Raw genomic sequence first — 25,239 nt, 5'->3', positions numbered from 1 at the left:
ACTGACTGACTGACTGACTGACTGACTGACTGACTGACTGACTGACTGACTGACTGACTGACTGACTGACTGACTGACTGACTGACTGACTGACTGACTGACTGACTGACTGACTGACTGACTGACTGACTGACTGACTGACTGACTGACTGACTGACTGACTGACTGACTGACTGACTGACTGACTGACTGACTGACTGACTGACTGACTGACTGACTGACTGACTGACTGACTGACTGACTGACTGACTGACTGACTGACTGACTGACTGACTGACTGACTGACTGACCTACAACTGGATCGTACGACAGCGGTGGTAAGCGTAAATTATAGTTAATGTACTTCAGCGAATATAAAGCGTGTTTTCGAAGCGATAGAATCTTTGAAACCCATGTTCGTTTAACAATCATGCTCTTAGTTAGGCAGCACTTCTTTCACTCATGCATTTTGGGATGCCTATAAATGAACCTAGAAGCTACTTTTCGTCACTTTATTCAGTAAGAATTTAGTTGGTTTACATAACACGGTACATCACATAATAACGCACCTTCTGATACACACGAATGAATACACTATCATACACAGTATGAGCCCCACTTCAGTGGTGATATAAATCGCTGTAGTTATTAATGTTAAATACGAGTAAATGTGAGCCAATGAAACGGGCGATTATAAACATCAGTTGTTTCCGGCTACATTCAGGAATTTTAATTGTTGCCAATAAAACTCGATACTTCACTCTATAGCGTTTAGTCATTATGGAGCATTGGACGGCTGAACAACTTAAGTACGTTTGCTATTATGGAATATTACAAAAATGGGGATAGTTTTGAAGCTGCACAACGGCTGTTTCGACATCACTACAATAACCATTGCAATGATGCGGCACCATCAACCCATGTCATTAAAATTTGGGTGAAGAATCTTGAGGCAGTTGGCTCTCCGTTGATGAAGAATCCTCTAAGTAAACGAAAACTATACGTACGCCCGAAAACATTAACTCCATAAAAGCTGCTATGTTACGCAATCCTAAGCATTCTGCCGTTGTCATAGAGTTTCACTTGGTTTATCGAATACCAGTGTACGAAGGGTTTATATATGCATCCAAACGAAATTCAAGTAGTACGACCATTAAAGGAAGTTGAAGTCAATCGTATGACATTTTGCGGCCAATTCTTTAATCTCACAAACATGAACGATGATACTTTTCATAATAATTATACTAATGAGCGATTAAGCACACTTCCGTCTAAATTTCTTAACAAAGAAAACTTTCGGTACTGGGCAGCAACCAACCCTCATGAAATGCATCAGGATCCATTGTATAGTGCGGAAGTGACTGTAATGTGCAACAGCGTCCTTTGGAATCATCGGTTCTTATTTCTTTGATGACGTTAATGGGAATTCCGTTACCTTCGCATCAGAGCGATATGTCTGATAGATTGAAGAATTTTTCTCCCTCAAATTACAGAGAAACCTGAAATAATCCACACACGTGGTTTCAACAGAATGGGGCGACCAGTCAAATGGCTAGATAATCAATTCACATAGTCGAGTGTTTGTTTCCAGACCACATTATCTCCAGATCTGGCCCACGAAATCGCCAAATCTAACAGAATGCGATTTATTCTTGTGGGGATATTTGAAGAGTAACATGTTCAATGATACCACCCCACGACACATCTTAAAACTCAAGGAAGAAATTAGTGATGAAGTTTCTGAAATTCGTGTGGACATGTTGCGTCATGTAATGGGAAACATAAAATATAGACTTGAAGAATGTACGTAGTGAAATGGAGGTCACCTTCAGGACGGGCAATTACTATACTATTAACTGATTGAAATTTAAATACATCTTTTTTTGACCCAGCAGGGGGAGATGATCCAATCCTATATCAACATTTGATTCTTTGGACACCCAGAAGTATACATTTTAATTCTACCAGGATTTGGAATAATTTTACATATTAATGGGGTTTAGAAAATACTAGAATGTTATGAGATAACAGTTAAATGCTAAATGTACTTCAGATTTAGAGTAAATGTTTTTTTTTTAAATAGATCAGTGTAATAATTATTAAGGTATCAAAATCGCGTTGCATTGGCTCATTTCTCATATGCTTCATTTATTACGTAAAGTCTTAGTTTAAAGTACTGTTACTATTTACATTATCTATTACTACTGCCTGATGGAAACAGCAGAAAGGTACAACGAATTTATCAGGGAGAAATACTCCAGAAGACAGCATCGAACACATACTATAATATTTTCTTAGTTCTATCGAAATTCCATAAAACTGGATAGAATTACTTGCAACCTGTGAATTTCTGGTTAATTTATTAAAGTTTACTTGTATTATAGCTTTTAACTTCCAGTGACGCATTTATCACCTTCTTTCATAGTATCAGATTACTTTGTCCTATGATTTCTGTTGATACATCTAGTAATAACATTTCCATTCTAACATGTCGCACCGTCTGGTTTGCGGTACGACTTATGGACATCCGTATATGTATAAAAGCAATAATAATTGTTTTCTTGATCGCATCAAGATAGCCAAGCTTTACAACACATGCAAGTGTCGTTAAACAGTATTCCTAGGAGACATGCTCAGTTCCTTGAGACTTTCAATAAAATAGAATTGTTATTAAACCAACATCGATAATAACGGTAGCATTCCACGGCGTTTGTAGACATAGTAATAATTATTACGGGTAAAAAAAAAAGTGTCCCATAAAACAGTTATCTTTCACGTGAAGTCTTTCAAAGAAAAATCACCAAGTTAAATGTTGTAAATCTTCCTGTTGCATTGATTTTAAAATCGCACTTCAAGCAGCCGGAACAAACAAACACTAACCTGGCCTTCCAAGTTCGGGGTTGCACATTGAGACTAACAATCTTACACTCTATATATATATATATATATATATATATATGTATATAATTCTAGTAAAACCTTTCTAAAAGACCACTCCTATTTAGGAATCACCTTTCTGAGAGACCGATTCTCCTCAGAACCGATGTAAAAATCCACAAAACCAATGCATTTTACCTCCGCTTCAAGCTCACCCCTCTCACGACCACGGACTAGGAATTCAATAGCAGTTTCCTTAATTTTACCCCTTTCAAAGGACCAGGTATCATACTTATAAAGTATACTACAATTTTACAATGCAGTACTTTAATACACTGCATTAAATAAATTCTAAGCACTTAATAAGACTACTTTTCTGCATCTTCCAAGGTTAAAATGAAATTTGACAACGTTCACAACTATTCGTGCTGAATGTCCGATTCTTTAAGGGGTTAGGTAGCCTACAGCAGTAAATTATTTGGAAATATTCAACATTTTTTCCTCCATTATTGTATCTTGTACAATAATGAAAATTGGTATGTGTGTAAAATACTATCCTTCTGTTATATAAGAAAAATATTTTTACGATTTATTTATTTTTTTTTTTTTCAAAATTAAAAATGTTAGCAGTTCACTGTGCAGTAATGAAGCTTTCCCTCATAACTCATAAACGTGTTCACTTTTTCATGTTTTTTAGTAGGTTATTTTACGACGCTTTATCAACATCTTAGGTTATTTAGCGTCTGAATGAGATGAAGGTGAAATGAGTCCGGGGCCCAGCACCGAAAGTTACCCAGCATTTGCTCATACTGGGTTGAGGAAAAACCTCGGAAAAAACCTCAACCAGGTAACTTGCCCCGACCGGGAATCGAACCCGGGCCACCTGGTTTCGCGGCTAGACGCACTAACCGTTACTCCACAGATGTGGACACCCCAATATTATCTGTTTTCACACTCTGAAGGGTTTGATTATTGAATTTAAAATGCCTATAGTTTTTAAAAACCTAGTAGTGATTTTGTTATTCAGACTGGGTAACTGTCGGTGCTGGACTCCGGACTCATTTCACCGGCATTATCACCATCTCATTCAGACGTTAAATAACCTAAGATTTTGATAAAGCGTCGTAAAATAACCTACTAAATACTGGGGTCATGTAAAACTCTCGTATACGCGAGGTCTGAACAAATAGGGAAAAGAATGAAATACACATAGTAGCGGAAATTATATCAATGAGGCATACTTTAGGTTGTACCGAATTATACCGTAAAAAAATGGTGTAATAATGAAAGAACTAAACAAGGAAGCTATCAAAGTACATAAGAACACAAATAAAGAATTGTATAAACTGTGTTAAAATGAATAGACCACGACAGGATCCCAAAACAAATTCTGCGTTACGATTCAAGATGCAGACGATGAATTCGTCGACAGGTAAAGAGATTGATCGAGACTGTAACAAACCCAATGACTAACTCTTGTCTGGAAGATTACGATGGTTCTGAGATGAATATGATTATATTATATCGTAAACTTGTAGCGCAGTCGCTGTGCAGTCAATCCCGAGTGGCTGTTTGTCTGCAAGTACGACCTTCTAGGCCGCAATAACTCATTATGCATGCCACAATGTAAACGCTCTCGTCTTTTTCTATGAAAACTGTGAACCCGTTTCAATTATTTTGCTGCTTATGATGTATGACGTCTTGAGGGTCTTTCACACTGCTGCGCCAACACGCCGCAGCCCTACGCCTTTTACCCCTACTTCCCAAGCCTATATCAAATAAGACATGCCCGTACCTTACCACATTTCACTCATTATTACAATATACCTGCATCGGGTTAAATAATTACAGTTTACTATGAAAATCTAGATTTCTATCAAAGAAATTAGTGTGCAAGTGAAATGAACTAGGAATTAGGCCTAACCAATACGAACTAGGTATTTCTTACTAAAAAGTAATAAACTGCAGAGAGGTTTACATCATATTGGAATGGGTTGTGTGTGAGAAAGGAGATCAAATAATGGCGAAATGTACTGCGTGATGTCTAACGACTTTTAATTGATATTGAGACGCAAGAGATTGAACTCCAATATTCAGAAAAATCCTCAATGCATTTACAAGCTGACCTGCTCAATTAGGGGAGATATGACTATATAAACTGTTGTAATAAAGATAGTAGTGTGGGTTTAGCATGGTTAAGAATGGGTGCGTGGAAGTGTCATAAAATTGTCCCCGAAAGAGGAGACAGTATCTGTCCGTTATGTGCAGAAAATGAAACCTGGGAATACATTCCAGCGCATTGTAGGCACAAGAGCAGCTTAAAAAAAAAAGCATCTTCCACCCTCGATGCTAGGGCAGAATAGAGGATCGATGACATGTTTAGACTTCATGGGGAGTAGATTATGTACAAGCAAAAAATGTGTTCATCTTCAAGGCGAGACGGCTTAGAACAACAGCTGTTCAAGTTTATGACATGAACTGACGAAGGTATCGCACTGATTAATAATAATAATAATAATAATAATAATAATAATAATAATAATAATAATAATAATAATAATATATTTGTATGTTAATAGGACAGGGTAGGGTATGTGTTGTTACACTGTGGTCTGTAAGTACGTGATTTAATTTTAATCTTAGGTGAGGGGGCCCAACCTAATAAGGCCGGTTGTGCTAAGCACGTACGGTCAAAAGACACGTGCAATGAATTATGGGTAAATTCTGTATTGTAACGATTGAATAAATGTATATTTATTGACTAAAAATTTGAAATTATAGTATTCTGTAATCATTCATTTCAATGCACTGTTTGCTTGCTTTGAGAGTAAGAGTTCTCGACTGCTTTGTGTTTTCTCATACGAAAAGCAAGTAAATACAGAACCATCATTTCGGCCGGGCTCTACCTCCGTATATGCATATATGAGATGAACTACATCAAACATGATCGCAGGAGAAATGAGAACATTGTGATAGAACTTCACATGGAACCTGTAATTAACTACATTTGAGCCGTTCAGAGCAAAAGTAGTGTAAGTCAAAATTGGTAATGACGTTTGAAACTACAGTCTGTGGAAAACATACAATATCTCAAGAATTAAAGAACGAAAGCAAATAAGAACAAACAGTAAGATAACAAAGTTTTGGGCTGAATGTCATGAAGACTATGTAAAACAGGATCTACAAGGTATATTGTTACATGTGAATGTATTTCCCATCAATAAAGACAAATTAGTAAGTCGGTAGATTCTGTTCGCAACAAACGATTTTATATTATGATGTAAATGTAAGCATCTTGGTATAGTATTCGTATCATGGAATGTAAAATGAAACGTTAAGAGAGCACTATAACTTTTCTCTTTTCAAAAGAGGCCGTCCAAAGTCAGACTTTTAATTTTTACATATTTGATATTTAATAGCGGCTATAGAGTACTGTGTAATCTGTGTGTAAGTATGTGTAAGAATTCTGGTACCCTTATCTAACTTTACAGATAATGGTGTATGTGTCGAGAGGTGGGTATGTGGTAAGTAGTGGTTAGGTATAGTACGATTATTTAGTCCTGAGAGTCGCTAGAGATGTGCGCCTGGATCAGGCGAGTCCATTCAGTTACGCCAAGGGGTGTTTGGGTTAGTCACTCGCTTGTCTTCGGAGCGATCGGATGTCATGCGTGCGGTAGAGCGATATGTTTCTAATACAATTAAGCTGTACTGCATTCCTTTACCGTCCGCTCGCCCTTATCTCTACTCCGGAGATCTCCCCACTACTCCTATTACTTGTCCTTTTTCGCGTCGCTGAGCTGTCAGGACTAAATAATCGGTCTGTAGACAGGTAGTAAGTAGTTTCTTGTTTACAGTCTATTCAGAACTGAACTATTAAGGATCAATCATCAACTTTGTTATCGACATCACATATCAAGAAATTATGATATAATATACTGTATTTCAGGGGAGCAGGTTTAGGTAGGTTTGTAACTAAGCAGATTGTTTGCAATCCTTTTCTCCTCTAATAATCATTGTTACATAACAGATATATGCTGTAGGACCAAAAATTAATCTTTACGTATGTAAATCCTTTTCAAACCGGTATGTTCACAATAAACCACAAAAAATATGACACCCATGGCATATTTTAACAAAAATTCCCAGTTAAATTTAAATGTTATGTTTTATTTAACGACGCTTGCAACTGCAGAGGTTATATCAGCGTCGCCGGATGTGCCGGAATTTTGTCCCGCAGGAGTTCTTTTACATGCCAGTAAATCTACTGACATGAGCCTGTCGCATTTAAGCACACTTAAATGCCATCGACCTGGCCCGGGATCGAACCCGCAACCTTGGGCATAGAAGGCAAAATTCCCAGTTAACCCACTGAACTACTACTTATACAACATATACCTTCACACTTTAAAACGCAAACCATTCGTTGATTGCAGAAAAGCGGTTCAACATATGCGACTATGCGTAACGCCGGCGTCGTAGCAGTGTGAAGCCACCTAACTGCGGAGCGGGTGTCGTGGGCGTCGCGCCGAGGAGTCTGCACCCTCGAGCAGCCCAGTCTACCAGGAAACTCAACATCATAACCACGCTACACCTTATCTAATTCGAAATAATCCGGTTATGTACAGTGCTGTCACGAAAACCATAGGTAATCCAAACTGCCTTCTAAATTCTTTCAAAACAAAAATGTCAATGTCGATGTTAATTATACGATGGAAGAGTAATGGAACGGAGAAAAATTCTCTCCGGCGCCGGGATTTGAACCCGGGTTTTCAGCTCTACGTGCTGATGCTTTTCCACTAAGCCACACCGGATACAACCCCGACGCCGAACAGAATCGTCTCTGCACGTAGAGCTGAAAACCCGGGTTCAAATCCCGGCGCCGGAGAGAATTTTTCTCCGTTCCATTACTCTTCCATCGTATGATGACGCAGAATATCTGCATGGAAATATCATATGTACTTCGGTACATTGAAATAATATACGATGTTAATTAGTTCGATCTAATAACATCATTCATATATTTTTTTTACCAAACTCCCATGACAATCAATTACGACTCTTTTTGGTAATGTGAAGATTTCTATTCATTATGCTTGAAGATTACTGTAAGAATGATCAACACGAGAGATGAATTGTGACAAGTGCGAAACATGGCTAAAAATTTGGCTTTCTAATGGGGCAAATCTGCAACTTTATTTCTCAGAAAGAAGACATGGTACAGTAGAGTGTCTCGTTTAGGCACAGTGAAAAACGTAAACAAAGTGCAGGTATAGCTCGCGCAAGAAACGATTACCGAAAGCCAATGGTGGCTTTGCTGTCTGTTTTGACGTGTGTATGTAGGCACGCCGAGGGGGGAGAGAGAGCCGATGGAAGTACTGTCTCTTTCAAGAAGATGAACACATGAGGACATCGCTGTGGAAGTAAAGAACGTAGCAAGAGAAAAATTCGAAGGTAATTAAACGCGCAACATATGTTTACGAATGAAATAATGATACCGTGCGATACAAGACACGTATTCACATGCAATGGAACAAACTAAAGTCGTAATGTAACTATCACAACGCAAGACTGATTCTATCGATGTTATTTCTCTTTCGACTGTACTCTTGAATATCATTCAAGTTATCTCGTGACCTTTCCTCTCGCCCGCTCTTCCTTATCGCAGTGTTTGATTCGCATTCCTTCCGTCGGTAATTCGTACTTGCGAGACCTATAACGTGTGGGGGAAGGACGAGCCGTACGATAAACACGAGGGATGCACAAGGTTTTAGTTACAACATTTATGGCGGAGCATTAATTGAAATCATATTTTCCAAAAACACACAAAACAAAAGAACACAAATTGCATAACGTTATCATATACACAATTTAACAAACAAACAATTGTAACGTTGAAATAATTCAATATAACAAATCAAATTTTGCTACTTACATGACGTTGCTTTCAAGCAGCATTTTTACTGTCATGAATTTCATTCTCTGTATGACTAACATAACTTAATATCACCGTCTTCTATGGCCGAATTAACAATAGTACACAGAGAATGAAATTCATGACAGTAAAAAATGCTGCTTGAAAGGAACATCAAATAAGTAGCAAAATTTGATTGGTTATATTGAATTATTTCAACGTTACAATTGCTTGTTTGTTTAAATTGTTATATATGATAACGTTATACAATTTGTGTTCTTTTGTTTTGTGTGTTTTTGGAAAATATAATTTCAATTAATGCTGCGCCATAAATGTTGTAACTAAAACCTTGTGCATCCCTCGTGTTTATAGTACGGCTCGTCCTCCCCCATACGTTACCTGCACTTTTTTTTACGTTTTCACTGTGCCTAAATGAGACGCTCTACTGTATACTAAAACACATTACAAACAGGGAAGTCAATAACAGACCTCATTCACCGCCATATTAGTTATCTACTGTCAGTCTTCATATTTTGAACCTAGGGCAGCCTAACATCTTCAGAAAAGTTATTATACTGTATTGTTACCAACCGCCCAGGTGACTCAATGCTAACGAGCTGAGCTTATAAAGCCGAGGCACGAATTCAAGTCCCAATCGATCCATCATGAAGCCCGTGTTCCAGGCAACACAAAGGTTTTTTCCTTCAGGTACTCCATTATAATCATCATTACGAGTGCAATGCAGATCCACCGCCTGTTATACACTCTGGATAGTCTCTGATGAACTAAGTGGTTTCGCTTCTAGGCACTAGTGACATCTATGAGTCACACCCGTAGAGTCGAGGCGAATAAAGGCAAGTTAAAGGTCCTGTTATTACAAAAAAAACTATATTGTTAACTAGGAGGATACAGATCATGTAGTTGTATTATCTCCTGAAAAATGCGTGCTCTTAGCATTGCTAAGGCTTGGCAGTCACATGGCAAATGCCTAGTAGTTTCATTTGCCTTAAACATCTTAAAAAATATGATTTACCTCTTTTCCAATTTCGTAAAGATGATATATCACATCCCAAAATATCCATTTTAGATATTCTATTTTTCAATGGAGCAGTCCGGTAGATCTGCTGTCACGTCCGTCCGTTTGTCAGTCCGATTCTCTAAGAAGGTTCGGTTTCTCAACAAACGGCTCGAAATTCAACTTATGATTTCTACTAAACTTGTAATAGAATTCGTTTCCTCTAAGTACCTTGAGTTATTTTATCACTCTCAATTCACTACCACTGGAATAAACGAGATCATCTAAATAGTCCAAATATTTTCAAACAGTCATTAAGAGAATAAACGGTAATATTTAAATGACACATACTTTCACATTCCTTACTATATTATCTAAAAAAAAAACTTGTGTAAAATGAACTGTGAGCAAACGCTGCCTATTCGTGTATTTTCAAAACGTTTACCATTTTTTTAACACAGTTACTTCAGAATCATCATCTCACTTCAAAAAAAAAAATAAACTTTAAGCACATTTATGTCAATAATTTTGTAAAAATTATCCTGATATAGCTCTTTGTATATTGAATTCGCTTTTAATATGACTTTGATTTTACGATAATCATTATCTTAAACTGATAATGATATGAAAACGCACATTTCTGTAACAATTTTGCAAAAGTTCCCGAAATAGCTCTTTGTACATTGAATTCCCGTCTAATATTACTTTGATTTTACGATAATCACTATCTTAATACAACAGTCTTTATAATGACATTCTATATTCGTTTTGAAAAAAAAAGACAATCACTTAAAGTAAAGTAATTAATGAACGAAACCTGCACATTGTAAAGCAGTTATTAGCAGTTATTTAATAACTGCTGGTGAATAGCAGGTATGTCCACCGCTATGGAGTAACGGTTAGCATGCCTGATCGTAACACGAGGGGGACGGGTTCAAATCCTGGTTGGAACAAATTACCTGGTTGAGGTTTTTTGCGAGATTTTCCCTCAACCCATTAAGACCAAATTCTGGTTAACTTTCGGCGTTGGACCCTGGACTCATTTCGCCGTAATTATCACTTCATCTAATTCAGACGCTAGATAACCATAGCTGTTGATAAAGCGTTGTAAAATAAAAAGTTAAAAAAACAGCAGGTATCGCTTCATTACAATGAGCGAATCTTCCATTGCATTTAATTATTTGTAGCGTGTAACGAATTATGACTACACCCTTCGAGATTTGAGATCTAAGATATCGAGGAGAAACCTAGTAGGCCTATACTTAGTTTAATGTCATTCAAGCTCCACTTATTTCACTCTACTTCTAAAACGGCTAAGGTCACGTTAGTATTCAAAATTACCTGATATGAATAATTGCCTTAAACGTTTTGTTAGAAGAATCCATTACGAGGTACAATTCTGTAAAAATGTAAGAGGTAAGTATGTAATTATTATATTTTGTGCTATATTTCCGTAACGGACAAGGTTACATTTATTTCGCAAATCAATTATGATAGATTCAGAATGTATCGCTAGTATGTACTTTTGATTTCAAATGAAGAAGCGTTAATTTTTACTAAAAATTATTGTATTTCAAGTGCACCATTCCCGCTTGAATTAACTCAAACGTGCTGAAAGTAAGCAAAAGTCAGCTACCTTTTTGGTAGCAGAGATGTATTTCCGCGAAAATCTCGAAACTAATCAAGATTACTTTCGTCAGAAATGGATTTCTGGCATGCTCTCTGTAATAATTCTGTCACACTTCTCTACAGAGTTTATTCGAAGTTGAAATCCAACGTGAGAGAAAAATGACATTCAAATTTTGCCTGAAGCCACTTATCGAGCGCAGTGTTCCTTTACACGCCATATTTCTACGACACAGGATCCACAACTTTACTTCTCTCCCGAAGGAAGCATGCAAATAATTTTATCGCCTTCAGCCGGGTTTGAACATGCGAGCCTCTAACGGCCAGCATGATAAACATTAGAGTACCGACGACATATGGGCATATATTCACATATACGGAAAAACATGACGTAAGTGCTCTTACACGAACACATTTTAAAAAGCAAGTAATATAAAGAATTGTACGTTTTTACGTAACCAATCATTTTGCGTTTTCATATTGTTTTTAATCGACTATTTAACGATTGTGAATTCATCTAGTATTGATGGAATTGGTGATAGCGAAGAGGTATTTCGGAGAGATGAGAACAATGGCTGGCCATAGATTACCTGACATTTTCCTTACCCTCTGAAAAAACCAAATCAGATAATTAGCCCAAGTGGGATTCAAACCCAAACTCAAGTGCAGCCTCGAATCAGGAGACCAGCTAGTTACCCCTGAGCTATGCTGGTGGCCTTTATATTGTTTACAGTATCGCATAATGCTGAAATGTAGATTAAATACCGCATCAATACCATTTTTTTTTACTAATTTTTATTAGTTTTCAACAGTGTATCTCTCTCTCTCCCGCCTCCTATCCCCTCCCCCCTCCTATCCCTCTCCTTCTTCGCCTTCACCTCCCCTCACTCTCCCTTCCCCCTATATATCCCTCTCCCCCTCTCTCTCTCTTTTTCTGTGACTTTACGATCTTTGGACGATCAGAGCCTGCCGAACAATTGAAGCCCATTCTTTTCTGTCCTGGAGCGGTCTCCTTCAAGTTTTAATCTCCATCTCCCTTATGTCCTCCTCTATGTTCTCTAACCATTTCATCCTTGGTCTGCCAATGCACCTTCTTCCATCAGGATATCTTTTGTATATTTTAGTTCGTAAGGATCTCTCTTCACTCTTTTTAATGTAACCTACCCATCTTAGTCGTGAACTTTTACTTTCCCTGTTAATCATAAGGTTTCCTTACGGTCCATACAATTCTTCACTGTTTCTATTTTTTTTAATATCCATTCTCAAATTTTGGTCCATATATTCTTCTAAGTATCTTCCTTTTCCATGCAGCAATTCTTCTTTCATCATTCTTTAACATACACTAAGTTAACTGAGCAATTTATCGTATATAAAATCATGAAATCGTATATGCGTAGATTCTTTGCCAACGTAACTTCATCGCTGAAACTTCCATTGTCACAGTCATGAAAATTGCTTAAACTTCAATTACAATACGTTACAGAACGAGTATAAACATTTACTACAAACTGTCGCAGATAATTACTTTGCGCCTGCAGGTAGACAACCCTTTTTGCGTACTTGTGGAGCGTTTTGAAGCATTAACTCGTGAATTCGCATTCATCATAATATATCAACGAATGATGATAATTTCATAGAGAGTTCAATGTATTAACTTCCCACTCCGTAACTACACACATCAAAATTTTCTAAGGAACAGATTAAATGTTATAGAAAATTCTTTGTATATCTAAATAAATCATAAACATTGGGTATATATAAGTGAATTATTCACTACCCACTAGAGACCATGGTAACCAGTGTTTTAGTTTATTGATATTATTACACTGTCACAATAATAAATTGATATTTCAGTTGGTATGAACTCATTTGCAATACTGCACTTTTTCTCAACTTTATAACAACACTTCTGCCATTAATAACGAATATCACCCCTCTTGAGTTTAATACTGCTCAGCGCCTTCTTGGCATTGAAGAAACGAGACGAAAAATTTCATCTTGATCAATGTTCTGGCCGTGAATTTGGAGACGTGTGAACAGCTGGCTTAAGAGTCTCAATGTTTTCAATGTTGTCCTCTAGAACCCTCTTTTGAAGGTTATTTTGGGTGGACAAAGAAAAATGTGGATAAACCAGTGGTGGCCATAAAAAGTTTACTCAGAAAACTATGAACACAATTACTTCCACAAAGTGGAAGAATAGATGTCATCAGTCTCAGAAGTCGGTAAGTATTGGTACAACAGAACTAAAGAGGGAACAAAGAAAAAATTTCCCAATTCGGGGATTTGAACGAAAGTTACGAAACCAGTAAAATCTCATTAATCAATATATTACGAGCCGTGGCAAGATATGACTGGAGTTGAACCAATAAAGTAAGCAAAATGTGGATGATGATGATGATGATGATGATGATGATGATGATGATGATGATGATGTCATGGTAGTCTAGTGGCTAGAATGCTGGACTCAAAATCCTGTGGACCCAAGTTCGATCCCCAGTGTACCACCGATTTATAACTTGTGTTGGGCAAGTCCATGGTCCAGATAACAAGAGATACGGTTCCCCTGTGGCATCCCAACAAATTTCCATCATCATCTCATCTTAACGCGGCTGTAGCATAGACCAGCCTATGACGCACCATGGGCAATGACACTATCGGAAAATTGGTCTCCATAACTGGCTTCATATGGGTGAATGACATAAGTACCCACCATTAGTAAAAATATTATTATTATTATTATTATTATTATTATTATTATTATTATTATTATTATTATTATTATTATTATTATTGTTCAACGCCTAACAACTGAGGAAATGAGATTTCTGAGGAGGACTGCCGGCTACAGCTTGCTTGACCACAAAAGGAATGAACTAATTACAAAAGAATTGGAAATTACACCTATTTATGAACATCTCAACCACTATAGACAAAAATGGCTTAACCATGTCAATAGGATGGACCATTCCAGGCTTCCAAGACAAATTCTCTGCTATATACCACATGGAAGACGATCTTTAGGACGCCCCCTGAAAAGATGGACGGAGACCATAACAGGCCACTAGGCCTAATACCTGCAAGAACGATGACGACGATGATGATGATGAAGATGATGATGACGATGATTATTATTTTTATTATTATTATTATAATAACTATAATCCATTATTATTTTATTATTATTATTAATTATAATCCTGTGTTTGACAGCCCATACAGGGACAAGATCTACCAGCCCACCACTGGCCTCACATCTACATGCCTCAGCAGAGAACGACCAACCAGAGGATTGCTGGCCTCATGTCCACAAGCCTCAACAAAAATGAACTATCATCCAACCAGTATGGAGGTAATATGTGGTCAACACGATCCCCTTAATTATTATAGCTGGTTTTCGACACCAGATTTTGGTACCTATTGTAGCTACCAAAATTCATCATGATACTGGTCGACTTCGTCCCATACACTGGCCAATGTGTCATGAGAAAATTCCTTTTCCCATGAGGACTCGAACCAGTGCACATTCTATGCCACATTATGCCTTAAGACCACGATGCTGTGGTGCAGAACTCCCTACCTACTTGCTCCTGTCCCATACACTGATCAAAATTTCATAATAAAATTTCTTCCCACAGCATTCATGTTCCATCAGTGGATCAAAGTTCATAATAAAATTTTTTCCTACAGCAATCAATCCATAATGCTAGATTAAGGCATGACTCATTAGATCACGACACTATATCATGGGACAAAATGAGGATACGCCATAAAAATAATAGTATATCAGTAGCTGTATGGATATTCGTCCATACCATACAAAGAATTGTTATGTTCAGACTGTACCATTTCTTCTATTAGTATGTTGTCCTTCCAGTCTCTGGCGAAAGATTTGACAGGTTCTTGGCAGTGCAATAATGATTTCCCTGTTAGGACACAGATTTACCTTGGTGGTGTAATAAATATCACTTGGCTTTCATGGAAATGCGCGAAGTCACATAAACTCTCTAGACATGTGCATCACGACACGAACCCAATTCTCTAATGAATTTGCGAGACATATTATCTTTAATGACAAAAGACTAGTCTGTCAAAGAGTCAATATCAAGGAGTTCCTTCTAGAAAATTGTAATAAAACTATTTTAAATTTGATATCCTTAGATTTTACGGAGATAATGTTGATTCCAATACCGAAGAAAAATAATGCCAAGAAATGCAAGGAGTTCAGGACCATCAGTCTAATATCACACTCGGTGAAGATTCTCTTGTGAATACTGAATCGACGTTTATATTCTAAGATAGAAGAACAGTTGGAAGAAGAGATGTTTGGCCAATAGGCGAAAGATACTTAGAGAAGAATGAAGAAGTGTATGGAGTATTTGTGGACCTAGAAAATGCTTTTGACACAGTGGATTGGAATAAACTGATGGGGATCCTAAAGAAAGTTGGTGTGGATTGGAAAAATACTGGGTGTTCATTTCAAAGTGTGTCATGACGTCACTGTTGTTGGGTCACCGATTTGAAGCGAGTTTCAGTTTATATGTTAGAGAAGTTGCCTATTATTTAAGGCGTTCTTCAATCTGAACTTGAGAACGTGTACAGTATAACTTGAACGTCATAGCAACAGATGGCGGTCTGTACAGTCTGTGTGCTACCATAACCTTTTTCGAACTGTGTTTTGCGCCGGCAAGTCGTACGCAGGGTATTTGTTATAATCGGTTGCGTACGGTAACATTCCACAACATAAACCAAATGCTCCGTGTCCATGTTGACCGTCGAAGTTAATGTCAACAAATACGTAAGTAATCGTCTTAACCCTCTCCCCATATCCCGACAGTACGTATTTCCAAACAGTTCACATTCCTGCCACTACCGGCGTTACCGTACGTATCGGCACGTACTCTTCAGAATGAACGCCGTACTTGCTAGCCAACTTCTCTGCCTCTTAGATTATACACCTGAGCTGCGGAAGTGTAGGAAGATTGAATTCTCTAGGCTCATCAGCTAGCCACATGACGGCATACAGCGAGCCAAGACACATTTTGAACTGAACACCCAGTAGAAGACTATTCAGTAATCTTTATATGAAACGAGTGAAAGCCAGGATAGGAGAAGAAATGTCAGAAGGAAGTGAAATAGGAAGAGGAGTATGTCAAGGATGTCCTTTATCACCTACCTTGTTCAACATCTACTTGGAGGATTTAGTAAAGAACTGTTTTCAGAACATGGGAGGAGTGATAGTAGGAGGAAGAAGAATAAAGTGCATAAGATTTGCTGATGATATGGGATTATCAGCAGAAGAGGAAATGATACTAAATGATACGATACTGGAGCTAAATGACAGCTGTAAGCAGTATGGGATGAAGATAACAGCAAATGAGACGAAAAGCATGGTCATAGGAAGAAAAATACAGAAGATAAACTTGTGAATTCTATATGGTAGAGGGGAAGAGAAGGCCTGATGGCCTTATCTCTACCAGGTTAAATAAATAAATAAGACAGTAGAGCAAGTAGACAGCTTCAAATACTTGGAGTATCCTATAAGCAATAGTGTGAGCTGCTGCCAGGAAGTCAAAAGAAGGATAGCAATGGCCAAGGAAGTTTTTAATAGAAAAAGGCTAATCTTCTGCGAACCTCTGGAAAAAAGAACTAAGGAAGAGACTAGTTAAGTGCTTTGTATGAAGTGTGGCATTGTATGGGGCAGAAACATGGACATTACGATGAAGTGAAGAGAAGCAAATAGAAGCATTTGAAATGTAGATATGGAGAAGAATGGAACATGTGAAGTGGACAGACAGAATAAGAAATGAAGCTGTGTTGGAAAGAGTGGGTAAAGAAAGAATGATGCTGAAACTGATCAGGAAGAGGAAAAGGAATTGATTGGGTCACTGGCTGAGAAGAAACTGCCTACTGAGGGATACACTGAAAGGAATGGTGAACGGGAGAAGAGTTCGGGGTAGAAGAAGATATCAGATAATAGACGACATTAAGATAATATGGATCATATGAGGAAACAAAGAGGAAGGCAGAAAATAGGAAAGATTGGAGAAAGCTAGGTTTGCAGTGAAAGGCCTGTCCTTGGGCAGAACACTAAATGAAATGAATGAAATGATCCTTTTCACCAAGTTCTAAACTGAATTTACAAATAATTCAGGACTCAAGAGAGCAACTGAGATTGAGAATGTGAAGTGCCAGCTGGCTTAGAGGACAAACTTACTGATAAGGAAAACTCATGCACTGTGTCCTTTGTTGAGCTTAAAGCAAATGAGAGATCAGGGAAACCCAACATGCCACCAAAAAAGGCAATCTCATAACTTGATAAGAATGCCACTAACTAACTTTGTAATATATCATAATAATGCAAAGCATAGCTAAACACAGACTAGCATAGCATTACATCGCACTGCACAGCATAACACTGCATGACAACATAACATATCATAGTATTAACATTACAGTACATATATAGCACAGCATTCCATTATAATTTTTTATATAACGTTCTTTTTACACAAGATACAACTTGGAGATAATGACTAAAGACTAGGTGTGTGATTTTATGATGATTATTTTACCCTGATTTCGGTGAGTATTTTGTATTAAAAAAAAAAAAAAAAAAAACAATTTTCGTGCATATTTCGCATCCTAAAGAAACTTACAAATAATAAAATAATTTTTAATTTAATGAAATAATCCCTTTTAAACTAACAGAAAATAGTTTGCATCATTAATTCAATTCGTAATTCAATTATTCCATTTGACTGTGAGGGAGTGATGGCACTGCCTTCTTGACCACACAAAGGCAGTTCTTGCGATAAAGAGAAATGATCATTGTCTGCTGGAAGTAACCTCTGAAACTATGAGTACATTGTTGCCAGACATAACATGTATGTAATGCTGAATGATCAAACATGTAGAAATGTTCATCTTATATTTTATAACAAAGAAAATTTTCACTTTTTATTTGGAAGAAAGAGTCATTTTTCGTGCAAATTCTCCATGAAATTTGTTTGTTTTTTTTTTTTTTTTTTTTTTTTGGTTAAAATATCGTAATTATGAAGTAATTTCGTTAATTTGCATCAATTTCGCGAAAATTCGCGGATATATTTCACTTAATTTTGGACTTTCATTAAGGGACTTGCATTTTCCATGTATAAAATTAAGTTTTTAATACATTTCGCGCATACAGCCAATACCAAAAAATCACACCCCTATTAATGACGTAATGATAATGCGATAATAGAGCATTCTGTGTGGTGACGAACATTCAAACTATAAGCAACTTTTACAGAAATACAAAAACAAAAAATACAACACGTTAGCCATACGAAATTACAGTAACTCCATCTTATGTTTCTAACAAATTTAGCTGCTAATTGAAACACTCTTTTAACAAAGATAATTTTTCATTCCCTCTCAAAATACTTAATAATTATGATAGATATATTATAAAATAAGGTGCCACATTTGTACTGGACATGAAAAAGGAACAGACACCTGCTGCTTACACAGTAATCATTATTTTGTAAATGACTAACAAAAATAATTTTATAAGATGATGACTTTCACGTCTCCCCTTCCCTCCCCCCCGCACCCCACAATTTCTGAGAATGTCCGTTATACATGTATGTAATGAATTCCATCACAGTCAATTTAATTCTTAATAATAAAATTCATTGACTAATGACTTCCATGCCTTTCCTTGTACTATTACGTCTAGTAAGTTTCATTATATTTCTCAAAATTTGGAGACGAAAAATCGAGGAGGGGAAAATCACGCGAGAACTACAAAATATCGAGAATAATCTGATCACAAATGACATCAAACAATTTATGTACTAATCAAATCAATGTTCAATAATAAGTAGCAATAATCATGAATTATTTTATGGCTTTTCTTTGTACCACTGTGTCAGTTCCAATGCCTTCAACTTGACCTTGTCTAATCTCAAATCATGGTACGTAAAGATTAATTTTTGGTGCTACAGAATTTATCTGTTATGGTAACAACAGTTATTAGAGGAGAAAAATTCGCTCCGGTGCTAGGGATCGAACTCAGGTCCTTGGTTCTATGTACCAAGTGCTCTAACCACTGAGCTATGCCGAAGTTCAATCCACTACACTAGATCGAATTCCCCACCTCTAGTGTTTTTCCCTTTGTGGCCTTACTCCATGTTCGACATATATGTTGACATATATTAAGTCAACTGCCATTATACAAGGAGCGCACACAATTGAGTGACTTGGTGGCCGGGATTCCACAGTATTATGCACTGTTGGACGAACATTAGTGGAGGAGAATTCGATCTGGTCCAGTGGATTGAACTTCAGCGTAGCTCAGTGGTTAGAGCGCTTGGTACATAGAATCAAGGACCTGGGTTCGATCCCCGGCGCCGGAGCGAATTTTTCTCCTCTAATAACTATTGTTACCATAACAGATAAATTCTGTAGGACCAAAAATTAATCTTTACGTAGAGTGTGTCCGACTTGAACATATACAGTAATAAAATATAAATTTATTACTCGAAAACTAATAAAGATATTTCCATACTGGTTTTCGTACATAAAGATATTTCCATACGAGTTTTCGTACATAAACAGCAACTCAAAATGTTCTTTTCTACAAAAAATGTTTTTCACAGCACCTCGATATAAGCACCATTAGTGGCATGACAGACGTCCAACCTATACTCAATCTCCACCCATGTGTTTGACAACATTGCAGGTGTAACACTCTTGACGGCTGCATAGCTGCAACAGCGTAGATCCAGAAGATCATGTACTGGTGTCTGATATACTTTAGTCTTGACAAAACCCCAGAAGAAAAAAATCAAGTGAAGTTAGGTCCGGCGATCTAGGTGGCCAGGCGATTTGATGAGTGCCGCTCCCAATCCAGGTTCCAGGAAAGTTATGGTCCAAAAATCCCCGACTTCATTTTCATAATGACATGGTACACTGTCTTGCTGAAAAATGATGCCACATGATGATGTGAAGTCCACATCATTACTGATGCTGCGTCATTTCCAATGCAGCGCAAGCATTATGACATACAACTCATGCGCACCAAACATTTTGAATTGCTGTTTATGTAGGAAAACCCATATGGAGATATCTTAATTAGTTTTCGAGTAATAAATTTGTGTTTTATTATGTTCAAGCTGGACACACTGTATATAACAAGGTTAAATGTAAGTAACAAGTAAGATTTTAAATATTCATGATGCACCAATAACACAGTTTCCAGTGTACGAAATTAATATATACTTATGATAGGATCCTCTCTTTCCATTCTGAACACAACAAAGAACTGACACTTCTCATGTCTATAGTCAATGAATCCAATCTCCAGGAAATTACGAAAAATAAGAACTTTTAATATGAAAAAGAAAGAAAATAAGAATAAAGAAAGAAAAAATATTTTGAAAGCTTTAACTGGAAGAAACTTAAAATTTTTTATGATACGATGAGTGTCGAAACTCATTATCTAGAGCTTGATACAAAAAAAGGTTATGTCATGTAGTTGTTGTTTCAATGCCTTGCATCTAGCAATGAGGCCATTAGCATTCACGCTCTCCAATATTTCTGGGTTACAGTGTCTTCTGCAATAGTGCATTGCAGGTCTTCAAGTGGCTCTCGTTCATCTCCTCTTGATTGCTGCACAGGGGACACACTGGTGAATTTAGAATTTGTAGTTTATGTAAGTGACTTGTCAAGCAATCGTGTCCTGTAAGCAGCCTGAAAGCTGCAACTCCCGTGCAACTGTGGTGCTTGTGGGATTACTTCTGGGTTCAAGATTAGGGTGTTCCATTTTTTGTTTTCGGCATTTTTTTTGTTTCCTCAATATGAAGGTGTGAGAATTTAGAAAATTGATCAGGTGCTTTACTAAAGTCAATGGCAAATTTGTCGATCTCATTTGCTGTATTGTTGTGCCTTTCTTGGCAAGTGTATCTGCCACTTCATTGCCTTTGATCCCACAGTGTGCCGGGACCCACTGTATGAGAATTGTTTTGTTAAGATTTTGGAGTTATGTTATCAGATATTGTTATTTTTACTTAATTTCATAATTGTATATAACTTTGATGCACTTCATATAGTTGATCATTCTTAACATTTAAAGAAAATTAAAAAAAATGAAAGAATAGACTTTGATAACATAACTATGCTAACCAATAAAATCTTCTACTTCAAGGTTCAACATTGCAGGTGTAAAGGAAAGCAAGTGTATATGCCAGGAGTCACTCCAATCAGTGTTTCATCTACTATTCAAATGTCCAGTGTTCGCAAGAGCGCATTATAAAGTACAATCTCACGCTGTTTACTGTAACATTAATTTTAACCTCCATGTGCATCTATTATTCAAAAGAAATTGTTGCTCTAAAGATTTTCTGAACTTTCTACACTATAATAATATAAAACAGACTATGAACTACATTTAAATCTGCCATCATGAGTGTTAATGAAACTGATCTATTGTAATTTTTTTCTCAATAATTGTGTAGCAACTCTAAATGGCTAAATAGGGTTTCCAGATAATTGCAGATACATTAATAATAATAAAATCATCAAGCAAATTAATTTTTAAAACTCACATTTGAAGATGTGCATTTCACCAAGGTATGGCTACAGTTACAAAAGCAATATGAAATAAAAAAAAGGGACTTACAGGCTCCATAACACCATCTCCACTTTTGCCAAGAGCTTGCCCTTCACTCCAGCCCATCTTTGCAAGAAGCTTGAAGCCTTTATTATCGGACTGAATAGGGCTGAAATCAAAGAGGCATAATTTCGTTATTAAATTTCGTTGATACATAAATGTAATCTCTCACATACAGCTTCTGATCTAATATTCATAATTTTTATCTTTGTTAAATTACTGGGACTGGGATAAGTGACAATAATGCATACTTGTTTACATAAAGCTCAGTGAAACAAATCAAAACATAGAAACATGAACGCACTTCAGTTCTTACATGAATACACATAATTTCATACTTAGTTCAACATTAAGGTGTACTGATAAACTTCTAGAGTAATTAATGAGTTTTCTTACTCATCCAGTGATGCTATCTGTGTCTTCTCACTGTCATCCTGTGAGCCAACAGTGTCACGTCGAATTTGTGCACGGTCTTCATACCCAGGTACTGAAATAGCCTTTATGTTAGACTCTGAACTTTCTAATCCAAATTTGCGACGTATTCTTCTCAATTCTGTTTTATGAGAATGTTTTTTACTTTGTGGTGTAGTCTTATCTTCACCTGTAAACATTACAGACATAAAATAATTATAAAAAATAACTGTTAATTATAATCAACTTGTTCATTTAATAGAACACTTCTCCTATCCAGCTCAGTTAATGACATTTTGTTTCTGTAAATGAATGTGAAAACTTTTAGTACTATATATACATATTTTAATGATGAGTACTTGGAGATGGTGATGATGATTGTGATGGCAATGACGACGACGACGACGACGACGACGACGACGACGATGATGATGATGATGATGATGATGATGATGATGATAATTTGTAATCTCTTGGGCCCTGACGTAGGTCTCGTTATTATTAAAATCGTCATCATCACTACCACCACCTACAAATCATCCAATCAGAGAAAACAAGAACAAGCACAAAGTCTGTCAGCTATAAACACATGCAATTGTATGTTTGTACACACAGAGACACACACATATTCATAAATTAATGAGTTGGACATAATTTATCAATTGGTACGTATAGATTACAATTCAATAATTATAACTTCAAATATTAATAACACACTGTCGAGCAAAAAAAACGCAACACTTGAATAAATTTGAAATATCAATCTGTAATACAAATTATAACATTTCTGTGTGCTTCTATGGACCTGTTTTGTTAGGCAAGTGTTAATTCATGTTTTGGGAAGAAAAGTATACCCATTGGGTCGTTTGTGATACCCTCTTTGCCACTTTCTGTCCAGTACTGTATATTTATTGTTGTGCCATTAAAATTTACAACCCTAAACCCAAGCAGCTAAAACAAAGTTACAACACTATAGTTTTCTTTTTCTTTGGTTATAATGGAATTCTGTGATATTGAACTCAGTTTTCAACAACATGTAAGAAAGTTAAGATGACGTTAAGCCCCATGAACGCCACTAGAGCAGTCGCGTTGGTAGAGGATGACCGCAGTTTACGTTATGGGGCTCAGGTGTTGCATACAACTCCGTCGACAGTTTCACGTACAGTGGAAACGTACAAGGAACTTGGTTCATATTCTCGAAGACCGAGATATAGTAGGAAAAGGTCAACTTCTTGCTGTAGATGACCAGTTCTTGCGCCTTCAAGTGCTGCGTAACCGCCACACCACTGCTGTCGAAGCCAGAAATCGACTAGACTAAGTGCGAGATGTGAATGTCAGTGAGTGGACTGTGAGGAGGAGGTGGTTACATGATGCTGGCCTGATATCCAGAAGAGCTGCCCTTGGCTCAGAACTTACAAGACAACATCGTCAAGATCGCTTACAATTTTCAAGGGAACGTCAGAAATGGGCTGACAAACAGTGGGGAACAGTTCTGTCCTCAGATGAGTCCCGATTCTGCCTCAGATCCTCAGATGGAAGAGAAAGAGTGTGGAGGACTGGAGAAAGGTATTCTCCATGCAACTTTTCATCAAGGACAGCATTTCAGGGCGGTTCAGTGATGATGTGGACAGACGTGAGTTTGACTGCACGAACGAATCTTGTTTTGTGGAAGATGGGTTTCTTACTGCCCATCGCTACATTGAAGAAATTCTTGGGCAACATGTTCTTCCTTTTGCATCATTTATTGGTGACAATTACGTGCTCATGCAGGATAATACACGTCCTCGCGTGGCGTGATACGTCCTCCAGTATCTCAATGAAGTAGAGATCCAACTCATGCAATGGCCGTCACGCAGTCCAGATCTTAACCCAATTGATCATCTGTGGGGCATTTTAGGAAGAATGTCCGTCAACATACTCCAGATACTCTTCAAGAGCTATGGAGCCATGTATGCGACACCTGAGCCACTTAACATAAGCAGCGGTCATCTTTTTCCAACATGACTACTCTAGCGGCGTTCTCGGGGGTTAACGGTATCTTAACTCTCTTAAATGTTGTTTAAAACTGAGTTCAATATCACAGACTTCCATTATAACCAAAAAGAGAAAACTGTAGTGTTGTAACTTTGTTTTAGCTGCTTGGGTTCAGGGTTGTAAATTTTAATGGCACAGCAATAAATATACAGTACTGGAAAGGAAGTGACAAAGAGGGTGTCACAAACGACCCAATGGGTATACTTTTCTTCCCAAAACATGAATTAACACTTGCCTAACACAAACAGGTCCATAGAAGCACACAGAAATGTTATAATTTGTATTACGGATTGATACTTCAAATTTATTCAAGTGTTGCGTTTTTTTTGCTCGGCAGTAGTTCTCACAACAACAATTTTCACATACAAACTCTGAATTTCTTTAAATATTGCAGCTAAGTTGTTTTGATGCCTATACTTTGTTAACCTGGTCACACCCTACCCCATCTCCTAATTTAATTGATGCAGTATGCCTTATTGATGTCACTTCTCTTAAGTCTTGTCTGAATCTGCATATATTTGGTTGTATAACACAGTTGGTTCCAGTTACAAGTCTGTATATAGATTTAAAATAATTATTTTTAATTTAATTTATTTTACTTTGATTTAATTTAATTACTTTTTATTTTATTTTATTTATTTTAAACATGAGGCTCCACCCAGTCTTCAGACTCCTGACTAAACTTACATATCAAGTTCAGGTATTACGTTCAACTGAAAAGGCATAATAACCTGA

General features: G+C 37.0%; 1 protein-coding gene across 2 annotated transcripts in view; it reads right to left on the bottom strand.

Annotated features, from left to right (window-relative positions):
* Positions 1–25,239, bottom strand: part of LOC138706125 (angiogenic factor with G patch and FHA domains 1) — a 238,925-nt gene that overhangs the window by 192,112 nt on the left and 21,574 nt on the right. For both annotated transcript variants that reach the window (XM_069835111.1, XM_069835110.1), the window contains exons 7-8: positions 22,456–22,660; positions 22,069–22,168 (exon numbers count right to left, since the gene is read on the bottom strand). In XM_069835111.1, the coding sequence (XP_069691212.1) occupies positions 22,069–22,168; positions 22,456–22,660 (305 nt within the window). The remainder of the gene's footprint in view (positions 1–22,068; positions 22,169–22,455; positions 22,661–25,239) is intronic.

Source organism: Periplaneta americana, chromosome 9 (genome assembly GCF_040183065.1).
Source record: "Periplaneta americana isolate PAMFEO1 chromosome 9, P.americana_PAMFEO1_priV1, whole genome shotgun sequence".
Lineage (NCBI taxonomy): Eukaryota > Metazoa > Arthropoda > Insecta > Blattodea > Blattidae > Periplaneta > Periplaneta americana.
Note: the sequence above shows the minus strand (reverse complement) of the source record. Positions and strands in the feature narration are given on the sequence as shown.